The sequence below is a fragment of the Chiloscyllium punctatum genome, chromosome 5, assembly GCF_047496795.1.
Source record: "Chiloscyllium punctatum isolate Juve2018m chromosome 5, sChiPun1.3, whole genome shotgun sequence".
Classification (NCBI taxonomy): Eukaryota; Metazoa; Chordata; class Chondrichthyes; order Orectolobiformes; family Hemiscylliidae; genus Chiloscyllium; species Chiloscyllium punctatum.
This window is the reverse complement of record NC_092743.1, coordinates 18,733,459-18,750,698: the sequence shown is the minus strand read 5'-3', so window position 1 is coordinate 18,750,698 and position 17,240 is coordinate 18,733,459. Positions and strand designations below refer to the sequence as shown.

Sequence of the window (17,240 nt, the reverse complement as noted above, 5' to 3'; positions counted from 1 at the left end):
AGGTTTCCCATTCCTGATTGTTGTCCAGTGACCACATCTAGGAAGTAATATGAGTAGACCTTGCTGCAGAAAATTTGGACTCAGTTGTTCAAATAAAAGCAAAATGTTTTGCTGGAAATCGTAAGAAAAAACGGAAAATTCTGGTAAATTCAACAGGCCTGCTAGAATCTGTGGTGAGAAGAACAGAGTTAGCATTTCCAGTCCAATATAACTGTTCGGAACTGGAGAAGTTCAAATGTTCTAAAGAATAAACACATTGGACTCGAGAATATTGAGTGTATTTAAGACAAAGATAGATAAGTTTTTGATTGGCAAGGAGATGAAGGTTGCAGGGAGAATGCCAGAGAATGGGGGGGGAGGGAAGAGGGGTTGAGAAACATATCAACGATGATCGAAAGTTAAAGCAGACTTTATGGTCTTACAGAAACATTAACTCTGTTCTCCACAGATGCTGGTAGATCTGCTGAGGTTTTCCAGCATTTTCCGTGTGATGTTCCCACAGTGACACTCATTTTCATAGGTTTGTACATGAATTATTGTAATTTTCACCAAGGTACTGGGGCATAAAAGGTGCTATGGCATTTAATCCTGGAAGGAAGGTAAATGAAAAGAGCGAGAAAAATTAGTAGGCATATTGTTTATAGCAGCTACCACTATTACTCTAAAATTGTTTTCCTATAACACCATAGGACCTCTACAATTCTTTCAGTTATTTAATCTGCATTCCAATTTTGTCAGCAGAGGTCACTAGAGACTGCTTCCTAATTTGAGACACTAAATTGAAAACATTTTTTTGATTGAAGAACAAAGTCTTTTCATTAGACTTTTATCAGTTTATTTTGTTATTATTTAAACCTCACATTTCCAAACTCAGATATTTCAGTACATGACCAATGGATTGAATATTGCTGAACAAGATTATGAAAAAGACCTTCTGTACACAACTTTAACAAAGAGAACACATTTATATTCAAGCCTACAAATAAACACTCAAAAGCCTTCAAGAACATAAGAAACAGAAGCAGGAGGAGACAACATGTTTCATTAAGCCAGCTAACTCATTTCGTACAGCTCCTTGGACACAATGCTTTTTAAAAAAAATGTTATAAAGGAATTTCATACAAATGTATGACTAGATTTGTATCAGATATCCAGTAGTGAATATGAGAAGAAACTTCCATCAATTAAATATTGTAATTGCTAAAGCCATTGGCCTGGATTTTTCCATAGTTTAGATTAGAGTGTGCTGGAAAAGCACAGCAGGTCAGGCAGCATCTGAGGAGCAGGAAAATTGACAAAAGCCCTTCATCAGGAATAAGGCAGGGAGCCTCTGGGATGGAGAGAATAGATTCCTGCACCATGATGACATGATCAGTTAGCCAGACTGTCTTTATTGCAGTGTAGATGGGTGTTGCACATGGGGACCTTGCAGTATCTCTGATGTAGCAGACACCAAAGGAATTACTCTGGAAATCAATCATTCCCCTGGACAATTCGTCTACTTCTGGAAGCCCCCAAAAGTCTCTATTTAAATCAAAGACTTTGGAGGGTTCTGATGATTCCTAAGAAAGTGTGAGGCTATTAGGAACATTGGAAGCCATTCACGTTGGAAGAGTATAAAGGACCGTAACATTAACAGAAGACATAATAGTGAGGCAACGAGTGTGATTCAAGATGATTGTGATTTGTCTGTCCAGTGTCAGGGTTCAGGATACGTGCTTTGGGCTGGAAGAGATCATACAGTGAGAGGGGGAGCATCCAGTAATTGTGATCCATGTTGGTACCAAAGACACAGGTAGGACCAGTAAAGATTTTCAACTGAAGAAATAAGAGAAGCTTGATGCTAAATTAGACAGTAAAACCTCAAAAGATAATAATCTCTGGGTTACTACCTGAATGTCATGAAAATTGGCAAGCAACAAAGTTCCTGAAGAAGGGCTCATGCCCGAAACGTCGATTCTCCTGCTCCTTGGATGCTGCCTGACCTGCTGCGCTTTTCCAGCAACACATTTTCAGCTCTGATCTCCAGCATCTGCAGTCCTCACTTTTTCCTAAGCAACAAAGTAGATCAGAGAAATGAATGCATAGCTCAATGACTGGTGTGGGAGAAAATGAGTTCCTATTTGAGGGACACTGGCATCAGTACTGGGAAAAATAGCATCTGTATCATTGGGATGGTTTATATCTGATTCACTGGTATTCTTCTCAGCCACATTACTAAGAAAATACAGAGGACTTTAATCTAAATGGGGAAACAGAGATCAGAGAATGGCAGGAAGATGCAGAGGGAAAACAAAACCAAAGAACAGTCAAATCTAGATGTTACAAAGATAGCAAAGAGTGATTGGAAGGCTCTGTATCTGAATGTGCATAGCATTCATAACAATATAAACAAACAGAACACAGACTGAAATAAATAAACCGAAACAAAGAACTGGAAATCTGAAACAGAAACAGGAATTGTGCTCAGCAGAGTTTCTTCAGCAATCTCTGATTATGTTTGAAATAAAAATGATCTGATAACCATTCTAGAGAGGTGGTTTAGGATGACAAGGATTAGGTCCTGAACTTTTAGATATATATGACATTGAAGAAGAATAGGGAGCTAGGTTTAGGTGTAGCACTCGATCAAATATGACATTGGTATAATAGCAAGAGAGAACTTTGTTTCAGGTCAGGATTTAAAATAGTTTTTGTGGAGATAAGGAAATAATGGGGAAAGACATCATGAGTGAGAGTGGTCTACAGGTTGCCGAAAAGTAACCATAATGTAAGATGAAGTATACAAAAATAAATATTTGTAGGAAATGAATGTTTCATGATTAGTTCAGACTATATTAGTTGATTAATCTAATATTATGCTCATCTGTTTAAACTGCAAACAAAAGCAGGATTTTATTAATGTGGCAAGCATTGGGAAGTCAATTCCTTGCGTTTGAAATGGTGCTGTAGCCTATGACTGGTTCAGGTAGTTGTTGGTCAATGGTAATCTCTAGATATTGATAAAGAGGATTCAGTGATAGCAATGCTATTGAATGTCAAGGTAAGATGGTTAGACTCTATCTTGTTAGGTGGTCATTGCCTTACATTTGTGTGACAAACATGTTACTTACCAGCCTAAATCTGCATATTGTCCAGGTCTTGTTGCATGTGGATTTCAAATCTATCATTAGAATCCCGAGGTTCTTTCCATCCTTTGTAACTACCTAGCTTCTCCTCACATGGATTTATTCAATTCAACTCAACCACAATGCAAATTTCACATTCTCATCATTCCTGTCTTGAAGGTGATAATCGTGATAGTGTCTTTTATGTATATCAATAAATAATGCAATATAAGTATACAATTTATAAAATGCATGCTTTCATGATACCTGTACTTTCGGCTGGGTACATAAGTTATTGCTGTATATATAAGTCTACCATATAGAGTTTATTATAATATATTAAGTATCTTGCTGGGTAAGTTAACATATCAGAAATAACAGGTTAAACATAAGTGCATGGGCTAGCTATAGACATCAGTAATAGAAAATCAGTTTAACAGATAGGCTAGACATAGACTATAAAATATAGCAGCAGAATTAAACCTTTTAGCCCATTGAGTCTGCTTCACCATTCAATCAAAACCTTCATTCGTGGAAACCAGTGGGCTCCATATCTAAGGAAGGGTGTGCTGGTGTTGGAAGGAGCCCAGAGTAGGTTTACAACAATAATACTGGGGATGAGGGCTTTTCATATGAGGAGCGATTCAGAAGTCTGAGACTGTACTCAATGGAGTTTTGAAGAATGGGGGTGCGGGAATCTGACTGAAACTTACAGAGTAGAACCTTGGATAAAGTGGACATTGTGAAGATGTTTCCATTACTCAGAAAGACTAGAACCTAAGGGCACAGCCTTTAGAAGTGAGATGAGGAGGAATTTCTTCAGCCAGAGGATAGTGAATTTGTGGAACTTATTATCGCAGAAGTCTGTGGAAGCCAAATTATTGAGTATACTTGACACAGAGATAGATATGTTCTTGATTATTAAGGAGATCAAGGGTTACGGGGGACAAAGGCAGAAGAGTGTTGAGAAACATATCAGTCATAATCAAAACTGGATTGAATCAATGGGCTGAATGGCCTAATTCTACTCCGATGTGTTATGGTCGTTACATAGAAACCCAGATACAGCAGTTAGAGGTGAACTGTCAGTTTCTATAAAGCTTCATTACAGCTGAGGGTGACTGTCAACATTGCCCACAGGTGGAGGTCTAGTTCTGAGTTTGATTGAAGGTGCTGTCTGCCAGGCTGTGCAGTGGCTCACTGATTGTATCGATGCCGCTGCTAACAGGGAGCTGCGTCGCCATGTTACTGTCAGGCCTGTTCCGTTCCGCCGTCTCACACTCGGTAAGGACCGACGCCGCTTGTTCAGTCATCGCCCGTTATTTCGAACAGAGCGAGAGCGTGTGTGTTGTTTGCACTTAGGGCTGTAACCGGTCTGAAAGAGAATGATGTTGTTGATGCTGCCCTGCAGGTTTGACCAGGGCCTGGCTGAGTTAACATGGCGGCGGTTCGACCTTCAGGGAGAAGCTGTTTAGCTTCACCCAGAACTCTTGCAACCTCCTTCACCCTTTCATTAACCATCCACTGACCTTCGCCGCTCTTCGCGGCGTCAGCTTTCGTTTTACGTTTTGCCCTGTTTCCAGCTGATTGTGTTTTAGTTGACAATATCGGTTATAAAAGGTGAATTATTCAGCAACCCCAGGGACTGACCTCCTTTCTATTCCAAAGTGTTTTCCACTTGATGGTAATTTTTAAGAATTTCTGATGAATACGAGTGGTGTATTAGTGCTCACTTGCTTTGAATTGCCTTGTTCATTACCGGATTCCCCTTCTCCTTTTGATTTAGTATCTATCTTTGATCATGAGAATAAAAGGAGTCCATTCGCCCCCTCGAACCTGCTCCGCCATTTGATTGGATCAGGGTTGATTCAACATTCCTCACGTCCACTTTCCTGCCTTTTACCTTCGACTACCTACCGATCAATAATTTATCTACCTCTGATTTAAATTAAATATACACAAAAGTCTGTGCCTCATAGCTCTCTGTTGAAAGGAATTACAAAGACTGTCAATCCTCAGAAGAAATTGTTCCACATCTCAATCTTAAACTGGCACCCCTTTATTATGAGAACACGTCCTCAGGCCCTAGCCTGTTCTGTGAGAGAAAACCTTTCAGCATTTAGCCTGTCAAGCTCTTAAGAATCCATATGTTTCAATGATCCACTGACGCTTAACAGTATTGTATACTATCTATAAGGTGACTGCAGAAATTCACCAAAGATCCTCAGATAGCACCTTCCAAACCCACAACCACTTCTATCAAAAGGACAAGGGCAACAGATAGTCATGGAGTCATATCATAGAAATATACTCTTCGGTCCAAACAGCCCATGCTGACCATAATCCCAAACTAAACTAGTCCTTGGCCCATATTCTCTCCAAATCTTTCTTATTTACATACTTATCCAAATGGCTTTTAAACATTGCAACTGTACCTGCATCTACGACTTCCTCTAGAAGTTCTTTCCACACATGAACCACTCTGTTTTTAAAAACAAAAGTTTCCCCTTGTATCCTTTTAAATCTTTCTCCTGTCACCTTTAAAATATGCCCCGGTCTGAAAATCCCTGCCATAGGGGGAAAAATAATCTGCCGTTCACCTTTATCTCCACCCCTCATGATTTTAAAAACCTTGATAAGGCCACCCCTACATGGGAACACCACTACCTTCAAGTTCTCCTCCAAGACACTTACCATCTTGACTTGGAGAATATTCTGCTGTTCCTTCACTGTTGCTAAATCAACATCCTGGAATTCCCTCCCTAAGGGTATGTGGGTCAACCCATAGCAGGTGGACTGCAGTACTTCAAGAGTGCAGCTTACTTAAGGACATCAAGGGACATGCAATGAATGCCAGAGCTTTTTTATGTAGAGGTATATACCACAAAAGTTATACTCAATACTTATGAAACATAGCTCAGGTCCCAGCAAGAATATTGGGACATTTCTGAGCACTCTACTTTAGGAAGGAAGTCATGGAATTAGATATCACGTAAGGTGTGTTAAGAAATCAAAAAAATCTGCCCTTTTCAAGATCTTGTTATAACTATATAGGGCTCTGATGAACCATACCTACAGTAATGTGTCTTGCCCTCTCTACTTAAAGAACAAAACACTTGCACTGAAGGGTTTTCAGGGAAAATTCACTAAGCTATTCCTTAAGTGAAGGGATTATTTATAAAGGTTGAGCTAATACTGCTTGGAGTTTAGAACAATTAAAAGTTTCTAAGGGTACCTGCTAGGGTAGATGTTGCGGAGATATTTTGCCCCTGTGTGCAATTCTACAATGAGGCACGCACCGTTTCAGAATAAGGGGACGTCCCTTTTAAGATGGAGATAAGGAGGAATTTATGCTCCTAGTTATTAGTCTTTTGAAGTTCTCTATCCTAGAGACAGTGAAGCTCATTTAAATCTGAGTTGGACAGATTGCTAATCAGCTAAGGAGTCAAGGATTACAGCGGTCAAGACTAGAAAATTAAGTTGAGACCTTGATCAGATATCATGAACAACAGATATGAATTCTAGGACAAGATGCAAGTAACAGCTATTGACATCAAGGCAGCACTTAATTGTACAGAAGGTGGAAATCTTTGCTTGTTAGACTCATATTTAGCACAGGAAGGTCATGGTGATGCTTGGAGATCTATAATCTCAATCTAAGGACATAACCACAGTAGTTCCTTAGGTAGATAATTTAAATAACTGTTTAGATGTATTATGGCTCCTCTGGAGTGGAACTTGAGCCTAGGCTTTCCAAGTCAGAGTCAGGGACATTACCACTGCAACACAACATCCTCTTTCTTCCTTTCTTTCCCAAACAAACCCTTTTCAGAGATGTGATTATGGACGCCTGGAGCAGGTGCAACTTAAGACAGCATCTCCAAGCTCAGAGGCAGGGCACTACCACTGTGCCACAAGAGCCTCTATCCTTGAGTTCATTGATCAACAGCTGCTTCATTGATGTGCGCTTGAACACTAAATCGGTGGTGGGGATGTTTGTTGATCATTGACTGCAACAATGAAGAAGTCTCTTTATATGCAGACAGACCTGGAGAACATTCAGACTTGTGCTGATAAGTGGCAAGTATATTTGCATGACAAATGCTAGTCCTTGCACAACTCCAATCACTTCATGATAGTGAATGACATAATCATCATCATTGAATCCCCTAATGTCAACATCCTTGGGGATACCATTGACCAGAAATGGATTAGCAATATCAATACTGTGGCTACAAGTGAAAGGATGCTAGAAATTCTGTAGCAAGTAACTCACCTATTGTCTTCTCAAAGCTGTAAGGCACAAGGCAGGAGTGTGATGGACCATTCCTCACTTACATGGATATGTTCAGCTACAACACTCCAGAGGCTCGACACCATCCAGGAGAAAGCATTGATTGACACCCAGTCCATCACCTTGAATACTCACTCCCTTCACCTTCACCATGCAGTGGAAGTAATGTGTTACATCCAGATGCACTGCAGTAACTCGCCAAGACTAAACTGAAATAAGGGTAATAACAAAGGAATGGGGGCAGAGTCGGCTTCATGAGGGAAAAATCATGCCTGACAACTTAATTATAATTTGTAGAGTGGGTAATAAGCAAGATAGATAATTGGGAACGAGCAGCTGCAATATATTTTGATTTCCAGAAAGCTACCCATAAGCGTATTTACAAAGACCAAGCTCGTGGTGTTGGGGAATGCTATATTAAAGGATTGTCTAATTGATAGACTCAGAATTGGGATAAGGTGGGGCATTTTCAGAATGTCAACTTGTGGAGTATTGCAGGGGTCAGTACTAGGACCACATTTATTTCCAGTATATATTAATGACTTTGATGAGAGACATAAATGTAATATCGCTAGGTTTGCAGATTACACAAAAATAAGTGGGAAGGCAAGTGGTGAGGATGATAGTCTACAGAGGGATATAAACAAAAAAACTCATCAGATGGAATATAATGTGGGAAAATGGGTGGTTGTGCACTTTACCAGGAAGAATAGAAAAGCTGATTTTTTTTTAAATAGGGAGAGACTGCAGAAAGGTTGGGTGCCCTCCTACATGAATCGCAAGCTAGCCATTCACCCAGTTGCAAGGAAGACATGTGGGCTGATGACCTTTATTTCAAAGGGAACAGAGTATAAAAATAGGGAGGTCTCTGTGCTAAAACTATGCATGGTACTACTGTGAACAGTTCTCGTCCCTTTATCTAAGAAACGATACACTGGTATTTGAGACGGTCCAGAAAAGGTTGATTGTGTTGATTGTGTGTGTGTATATAGGCATTTTATGAGAAGCTGAGTAGGTAATCAGTCAGGGAATCATGGCTTATGGGGGAAAATACAAGAAAATCGAATTGAGGATTCATATCTGCCATCACTGAATGGTTTACTTCCATTCATACCTCTTATGATTTTATGGTTGAAGCATTGGGTGGGCAAAAAGTTGTGAAAGAGGATGTGTTAAATTGACTAGCTGTATTTAAAATTAATAAGTCAGCAGAACCAGATGAGCACTGAATACTGAAAGAAGTAATTGAAATTGAAAATGCAATGGTCAGACTCTTCCAATTGTTCTGAAGCACGGAAATAGTGCCGTAGCACTAGGGTTTTACTAACCTTTCATCCTGGTTTAGAAAAGTGTAAAATGGAACCTGACTACTAGACTTTAACTCCAGTGATTGGAAGTACATTGAAAACTACAATTCAAAACAAAATGAACAGTCACTTTTATAAATGTGGACTAATTAAGGAAATCTCCTGCTCCTTGGATGCTGCCTGACCTGCTGCGCTTTTCCAGCAACACATTTTCAGCACTAATTAAGGAAACCCAACACAAATTTAAGGGCAAACCCTGTTTAATTTTTTTTCGAGTTTTCAGAGGTAACAGAGGGCCATTTAGAGTGATGCAATATACATTGAGTTCCAAAAGGCATTTTTTAAAGTGCCACGTAATAGGTTTGTCTGTAAAAGTGAAGCTCACAGACTGAAAGGGACAGTGCCAGCAGGGATACAAAGTTGGCTGACTGACAGGAATGGAGTGTAGTGGTACAAGGATTTTTTTAGACTGGAAGAAAATATTTAGTGGGATTCTCAGGGGTTGGAGTTAGACAAATAAACATATGTACTCAAGGGACAATTTCAAAACCTGCTAATGACACAAAACCTAGTTGTATTATTAACTACAAGGATGGTACTGATAGACTTCAAGAAGGCACAGCTGTGAAGTTTTGGACATGTTACGAAATGCAGTGAAATGCTACATTTTCGTATGTAGAATGAGGAAGGGCACAGTTTTAAAGGGGGGCAGAAGGACCTGGCACAAGTTGAAGGTGGTCGAGAACGTGGTGCTGGAAAAGCACAGCAGGTCAGGCCAGGCAGCAACCATGGAGCAGGAGAATCAATGTTTCAGTCATAAGCCCTTCATCAGGAATGAGCCTGGTTCCTGATGAAGTGCTTATGCCAGAAACATTGATTCTCCTGCTCCTGGAATGCTACCAGACCTGTGCTTTTTTCAGTACCATACTTTCGACTCTGATCTGCAGTCCTCATTCTTGACAAATTGAAGGTGACAGGGTAGGTTGCAAAAGTGGTTAATAAAGCATATTGAGTTTTAATAAAATAGGCATAGAGTACAAAACTAAACATATTATGATGAAACTTTGTAACAAACGTTGTTTAGCCTGAACTGGAGAATTGTATCCAATTCTCTATTGTAAGTTATTACTAAATCTCCTTCAGGCAGTGCATACCAGATCCTAACCGCTTGTGCAGAAACGATATGAAGGTTAATGCTACATATAAATAAAATAAAAAGGAATGGCTCTGGGGCTATGAAAGTTCAGTAAAACTGGCATAGAAGAAATGAATGCTGTTCACCTTGGAGTAGAGAAGGTTGTGAGGAGATTTGATAGGTTCAAAATCACATGGCTGAGCAGAATAGTTGGGGAGAAATTACCTTTATTGAAAATCTTCTACACATCAAGTGGTTAGGATCTGGAATGCCATGTCGGACAGCATTGTGGAGGCAGGTTCAGGTATGAGTTACAAAAGGAAATTGGAGCTGAAAATGTGTTGCTGGAAAAGCGCAGCAGGTCAGGCAGCATCCAAGGAGCAGGAGAATCGACGTTTCGGGCATGAACCGTTCTTCAGGTTTCATGCCCGAAACGTTGATTCTCCTGCTCCTTGGATGCTGCCTGACCTGCTGCGCTTTTCCAGCAACACATTTTCAGCTCTGATCTCCAGCATCTGCAGTCCTCACTTTCTCCACAAAAGGAAATTGGTCAATTATCTAAAGAGGAAATATTTGCGGCTCTGTGTAGGGTAAAGGCAGGGAAGTGGTACTAGCTGAGTAGTTCTTAGGCAGCACTCATAAATAGGCAAAAAGGCTTCCAATGCTGAAATCATTCTATGAAAGCATTTTGTGGAAAGACTTGATGGGCTAGGATGTTAGAGGATTTTGTGGGGAGACTTTGGTGCAGGCTTTCAGAATAATTTTTGATCCAGTAAATGAGGAACTATTTTCAGTGGCAGAAGTAAGACAATGGGCAGAAGAATCAGGGATAGAAACAAAAGGGGCGAGTTACAATCTGATTGCACTATGGTGGATGAAGATTTAGTTATGATTTTTGAGAGGGCGTTTAATAAATAATTAAAAGATATTGCAGGACTATGGGAGGGCTTTTGTGGATCACTGGTAGTATCCCTATCTTTGAACCATAAGGTGTAGGTTCAAGTCCCGTCTTTTCCAGAGGTGTTTAATAACATCTCTGAACAGGTTGATTAGAAAATTAGGAAAAAAAATTCAGAGTTATGGGACACGTGAGACTATTTGACCAGCACATTAAGACCTGTCATTGACAAAATGGATTTGATGACCTCCTGGACTGAGCATTGAATGTTATTTGAACAAAAAATTGTTCTAAGTAGAAAAGAGATCTCTCTTAGATTGTGATGGTTGACTGTCAGTAATGGTCTGTAAATAAAGGTTAATTTTACATCTATATCTGCTTCATCAGTATTTTTCTGACATTGGGTTTATCTATTTTTAATTGTGTAATCATTTCTATAGCAACAAAAACAACATCTAAACTGCTTTATATGTTGAACGTGCATTGCAAACATGTTGAGTTTATAACAATTGAAAACAGAAGCTAGTAATGGAATTACTACACGGGAATTACCTGGAAAGGTCCATAGAGGGCGATAACACTACAGCAGCTTTTACTACATCAGTCTTTTGGGTACCTTTGCTTTCAGTGGTTGCATTTGTACTTAGTTTGAGATTATGTCACTAGATAAATCACTTTGCTGTTGTGCACTGCATGCAGTGGTAGGAGCACCAACTCATTCTATAATTGACCTTGGAGCTATCATAGACAGTTAAGCAACAGTACAAACTTGCTGATAAATCATTTTGAATGCACTTGGGTGAACAATAAATTTAACTAGCTGATGATAAAGGTAGTTTTTTGATTTTATCTGACTGGATTCTTTGTTTTAATGAATAAAGGTCCCCAGTAGCTCAGCTGATGGGTGAACTGATCAGTTAAAACTGCAAATGATAAGACCATAAGACATAGGAGTGGAAGTAAGGCCATTCGGCCCGACGAGTCTATTCCGCCCTTTAATCATGGCTGATGGGCATTTCAACTCCACTTACCCGCATTCTCCCCGTAGCCCTTAATTCCTTGTGACATCAAGAATTTATCAATTTCTGCCTTGAAGACATTTAGCGTCCCGGCCTCCACTGCACTCCACGGCAATGAATTCCACAGACCCACCACTCTCTGGCTGAAGAAATGTCTCCGCATTTCTGTTCTGAATTGACCCCCTCTAATTCTAAGGCTGTGCCCACGGGTCCTAGTCTCCTCGCCTAATGGAAACAATTTCTTAACGTCCACCCTTTCCAAGCCATGTATTATCTTGTAAGTTTCTACTAGATCTCCCCTTAACCTTCTAAACTCCAATGAATACAATCCCAGGATCCTCAGCTGTTCCTTGTATGTTAGACCTACCATTCCAGGGATCATTCATGTGAATCTCCACTGGACACGCTCCAGTGCCAGTATGTCCTTCCTGTGGTGTGGGGCCCAAAACTGAACACAATACTCCAAATGGGGCCTAACCAGAGCTTTATAAAGTCTCAATATCATAATGGGCTCAATTCAGGGATGCTAGTGGGGTTTTCCTAGCTTGAAGTGAAATTGGAGGCAGAGGAATAGGCAAGACTGGAAAATGGAAATTGCAGTGCTACACTTCTGGGACAGTTTATGTAATAATACTTGCCTAATCTAAAAGATCATTTATTGATTTCATTCTCGGGTCAAGTGGGCCTACTTGAGTTATTTTTGAACAGTGATTGAATTAAGAAGATATTGGGGATATTTATATATCGTCGACCAAGGGGCTGATGGAAAGGTGAGTCAATGATTTAAAAACTTAGCTTGTGAATAGGTGATTAGGAGTGGACACTGGACTGCTGAGTAAATGAAAAGGGATGGGGATTTAAGACAGAAATTCAGGGAGCAAGGTGGAAGCTTATTACTAGAACAAATAGTTGTTATATTTGGTTTATTGCCCTTGTCATGTGCTAGCGAGGCGAGGAATAGGGAGAGAGAGGAGTTGAACATGTGGCTACAGGGATGGTGCAGGAGGGAGGGTTTTGGATACCTGGAGAATTGTGGCTCATTCTACGGTAGGTGGTACTTCTACAAACAGGATGATCTACACCTGAACCAGAGTGGTACCAATATCCTTGGGGGAGGTGGGGGGGCAGAGCAGTTTGCTAATGCTCTTTGGGAGGGTTTCAACTAATTCAGCAGAGGGATGGGAACCTAAATTGTAGTTCCAGTGTCCAGGAGTAGTGAGGTCAGAAATGAGGTTTTAAGGTCGCAAGAGGAAGGTGATTTGAAGTGTGTCTACTTCAATGCCAGGAGCAACTGGAATAAGATAGGTGCAGCATGGGTTGTACCTGAGACTTTGATGTTGTGGCCATTTTGGAGATATGGATAGAACAGGGACAAGAATAGTTGTTGCAGGTTCCGGAATTTAGATGTTTCAATAAGAACTGAGAAATTGGTAAAAGAGGGGGAGGTGTGGCATTATTAGTCAAGTACAGTATTAAGGTGGCAGAAAGAACATTTTGAGGACTCGTCTACTGAGGTAGTATGGACTGAGGTAGAAACAGGAAAGAAGAGGTCTCTCTGTTGGGAGTTTTCTATAGGCCTCCAAATAGTTCCAGAGGTGTAGAGGAAAGGATAGCAAAACAAATTCTGGATAGGAGCGAGAGTAACAGGATAGTTGTTATGGCGGGGGGGGGGGGATCTTTAACTCTCCAAATATTGACTGGAAATACTATAGTTCAAGTATTTTAGATGGGTCGGTTTTTGTCCATTGTGTGCAGGAGGGTTTCCTGACAGTGTGTAGGCAAGGCAACAATAGATTTGGTACTGGTTAATGAACCTGGCCAAGTGTTAGATTTGGAGGTAGGTGACCATTCTGGTGATAGTGACCACAATTTGGTTATGTTTATTTTAGCGATGGAAAGAGATAGGTATATAAAGCAGGGCAAGGGTTATTGCTGGCGATTAGGCAAGATTTAGGATGCATAGGATGGGGAAGGAAACTGCAGGGGATGGGCACAACTGAAATGTGGAGCTTATTCAAGGAATAACTACTATGTGTCCTTGATAAATACATACCTGTCAGGCAGGGAAGAAATGTTTGAGCGAGGGAGCAGTCGTTTACTAAAGAAATTGAATCTCTTGTCAAGAGGAAGAAGAAGGCTTATTAGAATGAGATGTGAAGGCTCAGTTAGGGTGCTTGAGTGTTACAAGTTAGCCAGAAAAGACCTAAAGAGAGAGCTAAGAGCCAGGAAGGGACAAGAGAAATTATTGGCAGATAGGAACAAGGAAAACCTGAAAGCTTTCTATATGTATATCAGGAATAAAAGAATGACTGACTAGAGAAAGATTAGGGCCAATCAAGGATAGGAGTGGGAGACAGGGGAAGCACTAAATGAATAATTTTCATCAGTACTCACACTGGAAAAAGGCGATGTTGTCGAGGAGAATATAGGCTACTAGACTAGACTGGATTGAGGTTCACGAGGAGGTGTTAGCAATTCTGGAAAGTGTGAAAATAGGTAAGTCCCCTGGGCCAGATGGGGTTTATCCTAGGATGCTCTGGGAAGCTAGGCAGAAGATTGCAGAGCCTTTGGCTTTGATGTTTATGTCGTCGTTGTCTACAGGAATAGTGCCAGAAGGATAGCAAATGTTGTTCCCTTGCTCAAGAAGGGGAGTAGAGACAACCCTGGCAATTATAGACCAGTGAACCTTCCTTCGGTGGTGGGTAAAGTGTTGGAAAGGGTTATAAGAGATAGGATTTATAATCATCTAGAGAGGAATAAGTTGATTAGGGATGGTCAGCACAATTTTGTGAAGGATAGAGCATGCCTCAGAAACCTTGAATTCTTTGAGATGGTGACCAAATAGGTGGAGGAGGGTAAAGCAGTTGATGTGGTGTATATGGATTTCAGTAAGGCGTTTATTAAAGTTCCCCACGGTCGGCTATCGCACAAAATGTGGAGGAATGGGATTGAGGGTGATTTAGCGGTTTTGATCAGAAATTGACTAGCTGAAAGAAGACAGAGGGTGATGGTTGATGGGAAATGTTCATCCTGGAGTCCAGTTACTAGTGGTGTCCCGTAAGGATCTTGTTTTGGGGCCACTTTATCATTTTTACTAACATCTACACTAGAAGGATGGGTTAGTAAATTTGCAGATTTTACTAAGGTCAGTGGAGTTGTGGATAGTGCTGAAGGATATTGCAGATTACAGAGGCACATAGATAAACTGCAGAGCTGGTCTGAGAGGTGGCAAATTGAGTTTAATGTGGAAAAGTGTGAGGTGATTCACTTTGGAAGGAGCAACAGGAATAAAGAGTACTGGACTAATTGTAAGATTGTTGGTAGTGTAGATGAGCAGAGATGTCAGTGTACGTAGATTCCTGAAAGTTGCCACCCAGATCGATAGGGTTTTTAAGAAGGCATATACAGTGTGTTAGTTTTGTTGGTAGAGGGATTGAGTTCCGGAGCCACGAGATCATGCTGCAGCTGTACAAACCTCTGGTGCAGCCGCAGTTGGAGTATTGTCTACAGTTCTGGTCACCGCATTATAGGAAGGATGTGGAGGCTTTGGAAAGGGTCCAGAGGAGATTTACCAGGATGTTGCTAATTAGAGGGTTAGATAGGGTGGCCAGTGAGAGCCTTTTGCCTCAGATGGTGATGACTAGCAGAAGGGGACATAGCTTTAAATTGAGGGGTGATGGATGTCAGAGGTAGTCTCATTACTCAGAGAAATAGAGGCGTGGAATGCACTACCTGCAACAGTCATAGATTCGTCAACTTTAAGGGCATTTAAATGGTCATTGGATAAATATATGGATGAAAAAAGAATAGTGTAGGATAGATAGTCTTTAGATTGGTTCCACAAGTTGCACAACATTGAGGGCTGAAGGGCCCGTACTGCGCTGTAATGTTCTATGTTATATATGGTTGACACCAGGAATGAAGAGATTTAAGGCAAGATTGGCTGGTCTCGTGTTGCTTTCTTTGGACGAAGGGGAGATTTCATTGAGATTTATAAAATTGAGGGCCAGTAGGTAAGGGAATACCAGTACCTCCAAGATCCCCTCTAAGCCAGTTAGCCACTAGATCTATAGTGCAGTTTCTTCACTGCTGGATAAAAATCCTGGGACTCCCTTTCTAACAGCACAGTGAGTGCACCTATGTCACGTGAACTTTCATCAGTTCACGGCTATAATTCATCACTGCCTTTTCAAGGGCATTTGGGGATGAGTAATATATGCTAGCTTAACCAGTGATGCTCACATTCCTGGAAGAATAAAATGGTACTGTTAGGAAGCTTGATGATCAGGGGAAATAGATTTAAAGTAAAATAAAGATTAGTGGGGTGTTGAAATTTTTTTTCCACTCAAAGGGTAACAGGAACTAATTTCCCAAAACGGTTCTGGAGAAGTATCTGCCATGGGATTTTATAAAAACTTTAGTCATTCACATGAAGTGAATTTCAGTGGTGTTGCCAATGTTAACACTATCTTGCTCACTCGTTGAAGTTCGGTTTCTGACTTTTGTTAAAAATTAGGTCTTTGAAACTGAAGTTGTCTATTTAGCAGTTTGGAAGCATTTTAATCCTCCTAACTGTATAATGCATGTTTAAAAATATAAGAAATATCCCCCATTAAATTGGATTTGAGTGGCACAAAACCTTTGATCTGATGTTAATGTCACCATAATTTACTATGAGAGGATACTCAAAGATGCACTTTTTGAAATTCCATTTCAGGAACCAGCTGTCACAAGCTCGGCATGAACAGCTGTTGGTTATGGCTGAAGGCATTAAATTGAAGTATTTTACATAGAGACAGCCTTAAACCCCCCCTCTCCCATTCTGTTTTTGTCTTCCTCTCCCCCATGCCAGCTTCTTGAAAGATGGTTTAGTTTTTATTTTTCATCAACTTTAAAAATGTTTGTAGACCTAGTTGTACCTACAACACCAAAATACTGTCACTTTCACTGCCCCCTCCCTCTCCCCTTACATTTACACTCTACTAAATTTCCATTTCTTTAGACTTCATTTTGTATTTTGAAGATGAACGAACTGCTCCCATGCCTTCACTGGTGTTGCTTTGAAAGTCACAACGAAAAACCAGTGGAGGATTGAGAATATGAGTTGTGCCATTTGCCACGTAATGATGTACAGAACAAGAATTCACTGATTTTTTTTGTTGCTGGCTCTGCTTCCTGTTTTTAATGTATTTTATTCACAAGCATATATTTATTGTTTTATCATATATTCTTACTATTTGCATAAGAAATTTGAGAACCTGACTGTAATCCAGTTGGGTTACCATCTTTCAAAATGTTGGCCTTTATGTGCTTAAAAGTACTTCTTCAATACTGTTAACAAGTTCCAGGTGCAGTTACAGAATTCCTGTTCCCCTCCATGAATGTGAACTGAGCTGTGTAATTTCTTTTGAGTACTTGCATATATTTGTAACGCTTACCTGTGCATTTGCATTGCAATACAAATTTTTTAAAAATTCACC

General features: G+C 40.3%; 2 protein-coding genes across 6 annotated transcripts in view; one reads left to right on the top strand and one right to left on the bottom strand.

Moving 5' to 3' along the window:
• Positions 1–17,240, bottom strand: part of acss2l (acyl-CoA synthetase short chain family member 2 like) — a 139,993-nt gene that overhangs the window by 77,402 nt on the left and 45,351 nt on the right. The window contains exon 1 of one of the 2 annotated variants that reach the window (XM_072569865.1): positions 1,893–2,030. The exons of the other annotated variant lie outside the window; for it this stretch is intronic. The gene's annotated coding sequence lies outside the window, so the exon portion shown is untranslated. Of the gene's footprint in view, positions 1–1,892; positions 2,031–17,240 lie in introns of those variants that run through there. 2 annotated transcript variants of the gene reach the window in all.
• Positions 4,260–17,240, top strand: part of ndufv2 (NADH:ubiquinone oxidoreductase core subunit V2) — a 37,897-nt gene continuing 24,916 nt past the window's right edge. For 3 of the 4 annotated variants that reach the window (XM_072569870.1, XM_072569869.1, XM_072569868.1), the window contains exon 1: positions 4,260–4,391. In XM_072569870.1, the coding sequence (XP_072425971.1) occupies positions 4,320–4,391 (72 nt within the window). In that variant the 5' untranslated portion in view covers positions 4,260–4,319. The remainder of the gene's footprint in view (positions 4,392–17,240) is intronic. The other variant, XM_072569871.1, reaches the window with a different exon arrangement.